Source organism: Cucumis melo, chromosome 11 (assembly GCF_025177605.1).
Source record: "Cucumis melo cultivar AY chromosome 11, USDA_Cmelo_AY_1.0, whole genome shotgun sequence".
In the NCBI taxonomy this organism is placed as follows: domain Eukaryota; kingdom Viridiplantae; phylum Streptophyta; class Magnoliopsida; order Cucurbitales; family Cucurbitaceae; genus Cucumis; species Cucumis melo.
In genome coordinates, this window is record NC_066867.1 from 28,968,413 (window position 1) to 28,981,645 (window position 13,233).

A 13,233-nucleotide genomic window follows, 5' to 3' on the forward strand; every position below is an offset into this window, starting at 1 on the left:
TTACTAAGAGAAAAATATTTTTTAGGTTGCAAATCCTGTTCCTAGGGTGGTCCATCCTGATTGGTTACATAAGAAAGTTCGAGAGAAGGATGATAAATTTCGCCAACAGAAAGTAGCTGATATGTTTGCATCCTCGAGCAGGGTTAAATATTCAAAGAAGAATAGTGATGTTAGCTGCAGCAAAAATGCTATGGATGAAGATAATTCTGAAGATTTAGAAGATTTTCAAAAGAAAACAAGTTCTACAAATGGCCCCAAACCAGTTGTCCGATGTTATGATGTCAAAGGCAAGAAACATTCACTTACGAGCGATGTTGAAATAAACTCAGAGATGCAGGATAATTTTAATGATGGAGGATTTGAGCCTTCTTCACCCTTGGATGTTGAAAACATAGACAAAAATGTAGATTACAGTGGATGGCTTGAAATTAAGAAGCGAAAATGGAAGGATACTTTAGACAGGAGGAAGAAGCAAAGGTATGTTGTGTTGTCTTCAGTCAGATAAAATCACAAAAAATAATTTTGGTGGCTGAAATTTTTTATCCAATTGGTATGGTATCTGAATGATGGAGAATACCGAATGTGCAGAATCTACAAAAACAAGGAGAAATTTATGCAATGTGCTATAGAGATGCTATTGTAGATCGAAGCTTTTATTTTGATGTGTTCTTATGCATGAGAGAAAATGTTCTATCTCAGTGAAAATTGCACAGTATATAATATATTATCATATTATGTATTCAAAGAGGTAGGTGATGCATTTAGCACAGGGCTCTTCGTTAATTCTCTTAATGTGAGTATTTTAGGTTCGATGCAATTCAATAGAAAGTGAATGTGGGTTTGGTTTTCAGTATTTTGTTGGGAAGTTCCATTGCCAATGCTCGGTATCAGTTATCTTTCATTTGCATGTGAAAATATATGAGTATTTATAGCTTCCTGTGTGTTTCTTGTCATGCTGGATTATTTTACTATTTTATGGAACATAGGTTTAAAAGAAACAATATAGCTCTCAAGAAAGTGGGAAAGGTCTAGGCTCTAGGTCAAGGCTTCGAGTGGATGTAGTTTCTACCATTTCCTTTTTGTTTTTGAGACTAAATTGTTTAGAGATTTTTTCCAATAACAATTATTTCTGAAATACTTGGGAGATAATTTTTGATTTCGTTTCTTCCGTAACGACAGTTGTCGATAAGGTCTAATCTTCAATAGTACCCAGTCCCCCACATTAAATTCCACATGCCTTCGTTTCTTATCGGCATATTGCTTCATTTGTTGCTGTGCCAATAACAATTGCTCCCGTAGAGCAGCCAAAACCGTATCTCTCTCCTGTAATTGGTCAGCTAAAGCCGAATTAGTAGTGGTGCCATCCCCATATGATAATAACAATGGGGTTTTCTGCCATATAGCACCTGGAAAGGCGAAGTGCCGAGTGATCGATTAAAAGTGGTGTTATACCAATATTCTGCCCATGGTAACCATGACACCCACTCTTTTGGTCGCTCACTACAGAAACAACGGAGATAAGTTTCCAGCCGTCGGTTAACTACTTCCATTTGACCATCAGATTGTGGGTGGTACGCTGTGCTCCTATTCAACTTTGTGCCGGCTAAACGGAACATTTCCTTCCAAAAGTTACTAAGGAAAACCTTGTCACGATTAGACACAATGGATGCGGGAAAGCCATGTAGTCGGACTACTTCTTTTACAAACACATCTGCTACTGATTTGGCTGTGTAAGGATGTTTAAGTGGTATAAAATGGCTGTACTTACTCAGCCCAACTACTATGAACACTACTTCAAACCCTTTCGCCTTTGGTAACGCATCAATAAAATCCATCGAAATGTCATTCCACACTTGCAGTGGAACTTCTAAAGGGGTTAATAATCCAGCCAGGGATAAAGCCATGGTTTTATTCCGCTGACAAACTATACATTCCTCAGAATGTCTCTTGACATCTGCCTTCATACTCGGCCAATATAATTCGCCTGCTAGTCTTTTGTATGTGCGCAAGAATCTTGAGAGACCTCCCACTACTGAGTCATGATAGGTGGATAACATGGCCGGAATTAATGATGAAGATTTGGATAAAACTAATCGATCTTTATAATGCCACAAGCCATTCTTTTGCGAAAACTTAGCTTGTTGCTGGTTGTCTCTCCCCTTTTCATTAGAGGACATCTTCTGTAGCATTTCATCCTTTTCAACCTCTTCTTTTAGTATTAAGATCTACTAAAGTGGGAGCTGATAAGCCAAAATATAATATCTCTTCTGGCTTTCTTGATAGGGCATCGGCTGCCTTGTTCTCTAAACCGGGTTTATAGACAACTTCAAACGAATATCCGAGGAGTTTAGCCACCCATTTTTTATATTGAGGTTGAATAGTTCTTTGTTCTAACAAGAATTTGAGTGACTTTTGATCAGTTTTGACTATAAATTTGGTTCCTAACAAATATGGGCGCCAACGTTGCACTGCTAATACCACTGTCATCAACTCTCTTTCGTAAGCCGGTTTTTCTCTATCTCGCATGGCCAGCGTATGGCTATAAAATGCTATTGATCTGTTCGATTGTGTTAATACTGCACCCATTCCCATGCCCGAAGCATCTGTTTCGACCTCAAATGGTTTATTAAAGTTAGGAAGGGCTACCGGTAATGATATCATTGCTTCCTTTAATCTTCCGAATGCTTCTTCAGCTTCTTTGTTCCACGTGAACCCTCCTTTTTTAAGAAACTATGTTAATGGCGCGGCTATAGATCCATAGTGCTGCACAAATTGTCGATAATATCCGGTTAGGCCAAGAACCCCCTGACTTCTCTAACAGTTTTCGGTGTCAGCCAGTCAGCAATTGAACGTATTTTCTCTGGATCTACCTCAACACCTTCTCCCGATATTATTTGTCCCAAATATTCGATTTTTGGTTGGGCAAAACTGCACTTCTTTTTATTGGCGTATAACAAATATTCTCTCAAGGCTGAGAGAACTATTCCCAAATGATTCTTATGTTCCTCCTCATTCTTACTATAGACCAAAATGTCGTCAAAGAATACTAGACCGAACTTCCGCAAATAAGGCTTGAATACATTATTCATTAAGGCTTGAAAGGTAGTCGGAGCATTAGTCAACCCGAAGGGCATGACAAGGAACTCATAATGTCCTTCATGTGTTCGGAAGGTTGTTTTCGGAATATCCTTTTCTTCCATTCTTATTTGATGATAACCGGATTTGAGATCAATTTTTGAGAACAAGGAGGCCCCATTCAACTCATCAAATAATTCTTCCACCACCGGTATTTGAAACTTATCCGGAATAGTTGCATTATTGACTGCCCGATAGTCTACACAAAATCTCCAGCTTCCGTCTTTTTTTTTTACAAGTAACACTGGGCTAGAATAAAGGCTTTTGCTTGGTCGTATTATTCCCGAAGCTAGCATTTCTTCCACCAATTTTTCCATTTCAGCCTTTTGATGGAAACCGTATCTATATGGTCTCACATTGATTGGGTCGGTCCCCTCTTTGAGACAAATGTGATGCTCGATCTCTCTTTTTGGTGGTAGCGTTTCTGGCCAGTCAAACACATCCTTATATTGTTGAAGTACTTCTTGTACCGATTCTGTTCCCTCGAAGGGACACTTGCCTTCATCTTATGATGAACTCATTGATCTTGCTACTTCTATTGCTCTACATTCGATAAAGTAGCCTTCATCCTTATCATTCCAAGATTTGCGCATACTTTTGAGACTAATTCGGGCTTTAGTTAGGCTAGGATCTCCCTTGATACAGATCTGTCTACCACTATTTGTGAATGTAAAAGTCAGATTCTTCCAATCCACAACAGTGATTCCCAATGAGTGTAACCATTGCATCCCCAATATTACATCCACTCCCCCTAATTCTAAGGGTAGGAAGTCCTCGGTTACCTTCCAATCGGCTAATTGGATCTCCACAGCTTCACATACTCCTTTTCCTTGTATAGTTCCCGATCCGAGGATAACCCCATAGTGAGCTGTCTCTTTGGTTGATAGCCGTAATGTTTTTACTAACTTTTCCGAGATAAAGTTGTGTGTTGCTTCACAATCGATCATCACAATTATCTCTTTGTTCAATAATTTCCCTCTTACCTTCATAGTGCCGGAATCATTTAACCCCACTACTGAATTAATTGATAGCTCATCGAAATTTCGGTTTTCATTTATTACCTCTAAGGTTGCCAATTGCTTCTCTGTTGTTTCTTTTTCTTCAACAATTTCATACTCCTCATTTTCTCCAGTCACAACAAACATCCTCAATTCGTGTAACTCTTTCATTTTACATTTGTGATCTGTAGAGTATTTTTCGTTACAACGAAAGCAGAGTCCCTTTTCCTTCCGCGCTTGAAACTCAGCATCCGGTAGTCGTCGATAGTTTGCTTCCTTCCTGACTTCATTAGCGTTAGAATTTCTTAAGGTGATCGTACGTATTGGAAATGTGGCATTCCCTTTGTTTTCGGTGGTAGCATTCCTTGTCGTCGATTTGTTAGTGTTCGTAGTTTGAGGATTATATTTCCCGCCGGAATACCCATTTAATTTTGCTTCGTTTCAGATTAACTCTCTGTTTTCGACCAGTTGTGCGACTTGCATCATCTCGGCCAATCCTTGCGGTAGGCAAAAGACAACCTCCGCTCTTACCCAAGGTAATAGCCCCCATTCATAAATCTAGCCTCGACAACCTTCTCCGGTATATCTGAAAGTGGAGTGACAAGTTTATCGAAGAGATTTCGGTATCTTCTATAGACGACTTGTTTGATTCGAAGGAATTTTCCCAGGATTGTTCCGTCGGTACTCGATCGGAAACGAACTAACAACCTCTCTTTCAGGTTTTCCCAGCTTAGAAACTTATCTCTTTCTTCTTGTGAACGGTACCAATTAAGCGCCGGACCGTCGAAACTTATAGTGGATACTAACATTTTTTCGGATTCAGTAAGCTTATGGATTTGGAAGTACCTTTCAGCTCGGAATAGCCATGAATCTGGATCTTCTTCGCTAAACACCGACATTTCTACCTTCTTGAACTTGCTCCGATCAGTCAAGGATTCGTCGTTATCGGTTTTTTGTTCAACTCGGCCTTCTTCAGCGTTTCGGGTTATTTCGGCCGATTTGCTCGTTGACGCCTCCTTTTCTTTTCCTTTAGCAATTGCAGACTTGTGCGTGGCGGATTCCGTCGTCTTCTCGGCAATCGATTCCATTAATAACAGCAGTATCTGTTCTTGCTTTTCCGATTGCGATCGCATCAAATGGAGATTCTTCGATATTTTGCTTAAGCTTGATTCCATTGCCGGTATTTTACTTATTTCCTTCCTCATTGTGGAAATCTCTTGGCCCATTTGATCGAGTCTTTCTTCAATCCTCGTGTGCACCATCTTTGCCTAGTGATCGTTGCTCTGATACCAAAATGATGAAACTCCCTTTTTGGTATTTAAACTTCACTTTATTACTCTCAGTCTACACGTTACAATATTTCCTTCTGTTGATCTTCTCTCTAGATTCAACAGCCAGCTTTTACATGAATTTTCTGATGCCTTCTCTCCATTAATCTTCCCTTATTTATAGTAGTTCCTCACCAACTAATTACAGTTACAACTACTAACCATCTAACTTCCTAATATATCACATGTGTAAAACATGTGATTTATTTTTTCTTTTATATACAAACTTAATAGGAGGATGTCTAACACAATTGAAGCTCCTCTCAAAAAAAAAAAAAAAAAAGGAGCTCCTTTTTGTAGAATCATTTTCTTTTTTGTTTTACAGCAGGTGTTTTTTTGGCCTTTTTACTCTACGTGGCTACCATTTCTCTTGTATTTCCATTCTTAGTTTAAACTGGTTTTCTTTTGTCAAATTGGTGTTGTTCATTGTAACTCTGAACACCAGGTTTTCTTTTTTGAAAAAAATAAATAAATACACAAAAACTCTCAGATCCCTGATTCCCTGTCAATGAGATAATTGTTTTCAAGTTCGAGTGTATTTTAGCTAATGGTGGCAATTTATATTCAAACTATAAGCAGGATATCATTTATTTTGGCAGGTTAGTAAGTTCAAGGACTCCGCTTGCTACTAATAACATTACAAGGGAGTTAAATGGTGCTACGAATAATAAAGATGGTCCTAGAACAGGAGTTGGTTCATATTTTAAGAGGCATGAAGGATCTGTAACTCGCTGCCATTGGCAGGTATTGTCATTTTTGTTACTTTGTTAGTGTTTTTCTGAATTCTCAATTTGTTTTACTCACTTGGCCCTGTGTTGTATTTCAGATTTTACAACTTGTTCATAGTTCACAGAGTGGCCAATATTTTGCTTGGGCTGTTGTCGAAGGAGTTATGCTAAAGATCCCTATTAATGTTCCTAGAGTTTTTTACCTTAATTCTAAAGTACCTATTACAGATGAATTTGTGGGCAGGCGTGTTAATAAAACTCTTCCCCATGGAAGGCACAGTTATAACTTGTATGAGGTATTTTAAGGTTGTTATTGAAATTCGGCATCTTGTTTCTACATAAATTACTGGTTTGGAAGTTGTTTTATTTTTATATTTATTTTTTAAAAATTATAACTACAGGTTGTGACTGATGAGGGTCAATTTAGGACACAGAGGAATAAACTTGCAGCCCTACTTGCAGATCCAGAAGTAGAGGTCAATACCATTAGTTTGGTTTATTTTATTATGGTCTCTTTCTCTTATTATACGTAGATCAATCATTCTGGTGGACATGGTAATGATATGATGCATATTAATTTGATTTGCAAAGTAACTGGAGTCAGGAGTGGAATATTTTTAGATAGAGAAACATGTATGTTAGTGAAAATATGTATTCTGGATCTTTTGTTCTTGGCTCCATCAGTTTTTTTAATAAGATAATTTTAATTAATCAAAGAAGATAGCTTCTAGCTAGCTAAAATCAGGGAAAGAAAGGATAGTTCTTGTCTTCTAGATGTTAAGTTGTGTTCACATTTTTACTATTACCTTTTAAAGTTGTGAAGTATTTTCACTCTGTAAAGCAGGCACTACTGTGTGAGCAGTAACCAGTCAAACCATCGACAAGAGGATGTAATTGAGGGCTCATAGGACTAGTTGTGTATCCCCCGTTTGTTTCATCTTGTTTGAATATCTTTGAGTTTAAGGTTTTCATGTGTGCAAGTCTTGTTGGGATCATGTCTATAAAACATACTTTCTGTTCGCAAGAGATCACGACATTTACATGAAAGGAAAACTGGGGAAATGTGCTAGCGTAGGACGTATATTTCCTAAAACATGAATTCAAGGGAAGAAAAAGTCCCTTCAGTTACAATGCCCGTGGCGTACAGTTTTGCATGTTCTAATAATCATCAATACAGTATTTGTCAATTTTTAGCTGAGTGAGTGGATTTTCTGTGCAAATAGAAAAGTGCCTTCAGTATGATGTTAAATTCAAACTCTGTTTTCTTTTGCGGCAAAGTGCTGTTTTCAGCTTCAACAGGATTCTGACGCTGTTCTTTGATCAGGGAATCTATGAAAGCAAGGTACCATTAGAATTCAAGTCCATCTTTCAGATTGGCTGTGTCTGTAAAGTTGATAAAACTGCTAAAAAGCGAAACATTCAAGACGGATGGAGTCTGGATGAACTGCAAATGAAGACTACAACAGAATGCAGTTATCTTGAAAAGTCAATCTCTTTCTTCTATGTGTATCATAGGTAACTTTTTGAATTGTTATGCCACTGTAATATTTACATTATCTACAGTTATCTAAATGAAAATTATCTTTAACTAAATGGTGTAGATCCAATGGTAATTTTTATCAAAGAACTCTCTGCCTTTAATTGCTGAGAGAGTATGTATTTATTGATGAATTTTAAGTAGTTACTAGGGGTAGTTACAAGTGGTTAGGCAGCTGGATAACTAATCAGTTACAATTGATTAGTTATCTTCTTTAACAGTCTTTTCTAACAGTTTGTAACAGTCTTTTTAACAGCTTCAACAGACTGTTTAATGGCTGTTTAACAATTATTCTAATTACATTATTTACATCACTAAACGTCTTCTGCTTAATATCTTCAAGCAGCTAATATTTCCAGAAGAGTTTTTGTTTAGCATTTCTATGGACCTATTAACCTTTTTTTACAACCAAGAATTAGCTTGATTTTTTTATTTTAAAAAAGTTATGTTTATTGCATGTCTTGGACATGGATCACCTGTTTTCTCTGGAAATGAGTATTGAACCATGTAGACTAATTATGAATCAAAATGCCGAAATAGCATCGTCATTATGTTCTATCAAAACCGACATATTTTTCTGTGAGATTTGTCTTATATTGCTATGCAAAGATCAATTCTGCTAACAATTTTCCCTCTACTTTTAGCATTTCTGAAGGAAGAGCTATCTTCATTACCTTTTTTCCCTCCACAAGATCAATATTTGTGGTGGTGGTTAATCCTTACCAGAACAAAGACTTGTCATCAACTTTTCTCGAAAGGCAATTTCGTGAAGCTTGTCAAATGCTGTCTGGTGAATCACAACCTCCTAAGAGTGGTATAACTTACAAGGTAAACTCGCCAGTCCTTCCAAACTTATACATCCTATATGATTTGATATAACCAAATTATGGTTCTTCAAAATATCTAGGCAATGGTGTACTCAAACTAAAAATGCCCGAGGATAAGATGTATATTATATCCAAGGAATGACGTGTGGATGTGGACAGAAATGTCGAGGTCCAGATTTTATGAAAATGTTGATGGAAATTTCCTTGGGAACTTTTAAGAAAAATGTGGAAATTGATGGAAACTGCTGAAATTAATCGGTAAAAATTTATTGTGGGTTAATTACACTATAATCAACATTTCTTAATCATTATATCTAAAAAACTAGACAATATTTATATGTAAATGTTGATGCAAGTGGGAATTTCGGAAAAAATATAGAAATTGATTAGAATAATTTGGATGGTCTCATTAAACTTTAATTATGCTTAATTATGCTATAATTGATCATTGGGTAATGATTATAAATGACAAAACTGCTGAAAATATTTACATAATATAATAATATTTAAGAGGCTATCAATGATCGATATTGATAGAATCTAATATTTTTCTATATTCTGTAAATATTTTTGTTCATTTTGCTATATTTGAAAATACGCCTGGATCATTTTGTACTATCATATCTAAAATATATGTATTATTTATAATGAAATGTCAATTGAGGTGTCAAGGTTAGCAATATATTTTAAAAAAATTATAGGAATGTAAGATATAGATCAAAAGAGTGATTGTGTAACAATATTTACAAAATAATAAAGTTACAAAATACAGGGCCAATATTATATATATCTTTCTACAATATTGTATAGATATTTGGCTAATTTATAAAAAAATGGCTTTGAATTTTATGCTTCCTAAAAAATATCCCTAAATTTTAAAAATTTCAGAAAGAGCTAAAAAATACCTTTATCATTAGAATTAATTTTTTTTAAAAAAATAACATTACAATTAGTATGTGAAATGATCATGTTAGTATTTCGTTGCAAAAATACTAGTAAACTTTCAAAAGTTGCATTAGTTCTTTACCTTTTATTAAAATAAAAATTTAAAATGTTAAAGGGTTGATTTAACTAAATTTCCCATAGCCCATTAGCTTAAGTTTTTAGTTTTTAGGTCGATTGGTGACCTATCATGGTATTAGAATCCATGAAGCCCAAATAGGGATTTGGTCCAAAAAACAAAAATTGGGATCCAATCCAAGAATAGTGAACCCAAAGAGGCATCATCTTAAGGGAGCATGTGAAGGATCCTACATTGAGAAAATCAAAGGACCTTACTATCTATAATAAGATAGATGGACTACTCGGCTTATTGCCAATTGGTTTTGAGATGGAACTTCGTACTATCTTATATGGTATTGGAGTAGAAGGGTCTATGATTGACCCTTGTAATGTTAGACTCAAACTGATATTTATTGATTTCCACTTTATAGGGCTTCTACAAATTTTCAAACCCACAAGTGAGGTATTATGTCATATCTTATTAACTTAAACTTTTGGATTAATCGGGGATTTAACAAAAAAAAGAAAAAAAACTACCCTTACCTTTGAACCAGGTGCAACTTGATCATTGCCCGTGGTGTCTAAAAAAAGGTCATATCATATATTTATATTTTTCATATAGATTAATAACTTACTCGTGGATGTCTACTTCAACAACTTCTGCTTGTGCAGTAGGTGCAATTTTTTTGGTGCTTCAACTGAACCAGTCTCTTTTTCTTTGTTTTATTTTATGTGTTTATTTATTTTTAATTCTTAAAGTCTAAACACATTTTTCTTGCATTCAATTTATAGGTAGACTATGTTGTTAACATCAAAGAAGCTGAAGTGATTTTGCAAAGATCGATAGCAGAACACAGGTTTATTCATTGTTCAATTCTTTATGCAAGTGCTTTCAAACAGGGAAAATTTTGGAAATGATCAGGGGTTTCCCCTAATAAATAGTTGTTTCCGATTAATATCTCTTAATCATTATACCATTGATATTGGCCTATTTGATTCAGAAATATTTGTATTATCAGTGTTATGAATATCTTTTCTTTGCTGCCCTATGTTTAATGTTGAATGTTAAGTTATTCAGACCTCAAGTCTATCTCAGATTTAGTTTGCATTAGGTCAAAAATTATTTGTCGTTAAATTTGACCGGTTATGCCTATTGCCTTTCAAGGTTTATTTATTTATTTTATTTTATTAATTTTAATGCCTTGTGCAATAATAATAATTCATAGGAGCTTAAACCATGGACCTACTCTAGCTGTAATTCAATGCCCAAGTGTTCAACGGCTGAAGTCAGGTGTGAGAGTATTAGATGATTTTCCATGTGTGACCATCCCTTCTAATGCTCGTGATAACCAATATCAGGTAGTCTTCTAACCTATAGCTTCTTTACTTGGTAGGCTATACTTGACTTATGATTTTATTTGAACTCAATCTGAAATTTATCATAGTGTAGTACCGATTATTTTTTCGTAGTTAGAAGGAAATAAGGCATTGCCAGATTAGCTTAGTACCCAAGCCCTCTGGTTACTCTCTGCACCGCATTTGGTTTTCTTTTTAGAAAAAAGCAAGAGAAGTAGGAGAAATTGAGTTTCCATAAGATTTGTGTACGATATATTCGGATAAGTCAATACCTGAGCCTCTCTACATGAACTCAGTAAGAATAGTATATGCGTCTACATATATACAAACTCTAACTTGTGAAGTGTTCAGATTTCTTAAACTATTAACATGAATTAGATGCATTGCATTGTATGATGTGTACGCATTACAGGTTCTTGGTTGGCAACAAACAGCTGCAAAGATTGGAATGCAACGATGTGCTGCATCATCCCAATGGTTGAATGAGAGAATCTCTCTTGCAAGATATGCCCATGTAACTTCGTTTTCCTCCAATTTTTTTTATTGTAAGAGTGTAGATGTGAACCTTACTTTTGGAATCATATTTGACAGGTACCATTAGGAAATTTTGGACTTGATTGGTTAATTTTTACAGCAGATATATTTTTTTCAAGAGCATTACATGATCAACAACAGGTTTTTATTTTTAACTTTTATCTTTAAATTCGTTTTGTTTTATACTTACTTGTTGGCTTGAAGATTTTAGTTGATTGATTTAGAAGTTTCCAAAAAAATTGCCTTCATCAATTTTCTTTTCCTTCTTTTTCATAATATGGTTTTGTTAGACTTTCTCGAAGTTGAGAATTTTAAAATTTGATACTTAGGTACTTTGGATATCGGATGATGGTGTTCCAGACATAGGAGGCATTAACATAGAAGATGTGTGTTTTGCTGATGAGGTTTGTTACTTAGATGGTGCTTGTAATCTGTGAAGTTTAGACCTCACCCTATCTACCACAAACTAATTGAACAATCGTATTTTTGGATTCTGTATTTACAGCAATTTCATATGCATACTCGCTATTCTCTTTACTTTGCCTTCTTTCAATGAGTTTGCCATTGGTTTCTTTTTAATAGGTCCAACAACCTATTCTGACGTACCCTGGAGCATATAGAAAAGTTTCTGTGGAGTTTAAGGTTGAGTATCTGTATACATGCATTCCTTTCATAATAAAAGTTCAAGCGACAGTATTTAGGTATCTTTACCCCAATCCGTGCAGATCCATCATTTGGCTGTCAATGCTCTGCTGAAGGGCAACCAAGTGAATGAAATGGAAGGAGGCAGTTTGTTTGGCTTTGAACATGATATGCAATGTGGGGCTCAATTTTCTAATGAAGAAAGTGGCTTTGATGAGGCTGCTTCATGTGCTCCAGCCTTCCGTGTCCTGAAACAATTGATACAGAGGTGTCTTACAGATGCAGTTACATCTGTGAATGTATATGCTGATGCAATTTTGCAGCATCTGTACAGATGGATTTGCAGGTTTCTGCTTGTTGACTTACTGATTCTATCTCATGTCAAACTTGGCTCGTTGACAATGTTCATTTTTTTTTTTTTTTTTGCTCTTGTTTTGCAGCCCCCAATCAAAACTTCACGACCCAGCTCTTCATCGTTTGCTCCACAAGGCATGAATAAACTTTAGTTAATTCAAAAAATATTTTTAGTTGGATTTTCTACCCTTTATGTGTAATATTAGTTGTCAACATTTGGTCTTTATTGTCTTTATTATTATTTTTATATGTTACAGGTCATTCTTCTATATAAGAAAACATAAGTTGTGGTTTAATAATATACATCAATATATTTTTATCATCTCAAATTTAAGATGATACTAAAATTAGGAGGTTTTGTGTTCTAACTCTTGTAGTATCATTTTCTCTCGACTTGGGATTTCTACTTGTAGGGCATTCAACATCAAATTCAACAAATTGATATAATTTACTCTAATTCATTAGGTTAAACCAGCCTAACTGATTAGTAGGCTATGGAAGTCATCTTTAAACCAGCTTGAGGAGCGTTGAAATTTCTACTGTTTTTCTGTAACAAGTTGCCAATAATTGATTTTTATTGTTCATTATTCTTTTCTTTTTATATGTACTAGGTCTCTCTTCTATATAAAAAGCTGTAAGTTGCATAGTTTAATATACATATGTTTTTATCATCTCAATTTTAAGTTTTTTTAATAGAAGTATTGCAGGATAACCCTCCACTGCATTTGTTTTAAAAGAAGAAAAAAAACTCCACTGCACATCATGCCTTGTCGTAGTTATTTACTGTTTCTA

At 35.2% G+C, this 13,233-nt stretch overlaps 1 protein-coding gene across 3 annotated transcripts in view; it reads left to right on the forward strand.

Moving 5' to 3' along the window:
* LOC103497954 (DNA polymerase epsilon catalytic subunit A-like) overlaps positions 1–13,233 on the forward strand; it is a 34,363-nt gene that overhangs the window by 16,753 nt on the left and 4,377 nt on the right. For all 3 annotated transcript variants that reach the window (XM_017046774.2, XM_008460377.3, XM_051091809.1), the window contains exons 29-42: positions 26–477; positions 6,061–6,205; positions 6,288–6,485; positions 6,591–6,665; positions 7,514–7,704; positions 8,371–8,554; positions 10,348–10,412; positions 10,782–10,914; positions 11,324–11,425; positions 11,503–11,586; positions 11,775–11,849; positions 12,028–12,087; positions 12,171–12,433; positions 12,528–12,576. In XM_017046774.2, the coding sequence (XP_016902263.2) occupies positions 26–477; positions 6,061–6,205; positions 6,288–6,485; positions 6,591–6,665; positions 7,514–7,704; positions 8,371–8,554; positions 10,348–10,412; positions 10,782–10,914; positions 11,324–11,425; positions 11,503–11,586; positions 11,775–11,849; positions 12,028–12,087; positions 12,171–12,433; positions 12,528–12,576 (2,076 nt within the window). The remainder of the gene's footprint in view (positions 1–25; positions 478–6,060; positions 6,206–6,287; positions 6,486–6,590; positions 6,666–7,513; positions 7,705–8,370; positions 8,555–10,347; positions 10,413–10,781; positions 10,915–11,323; positions 11,426–11,502; positions 11,587–11,774; positions 11,850–12,027; positions 12,088–12,170; positions 12,434–12,527; positions 12,577–13,233) is intronic.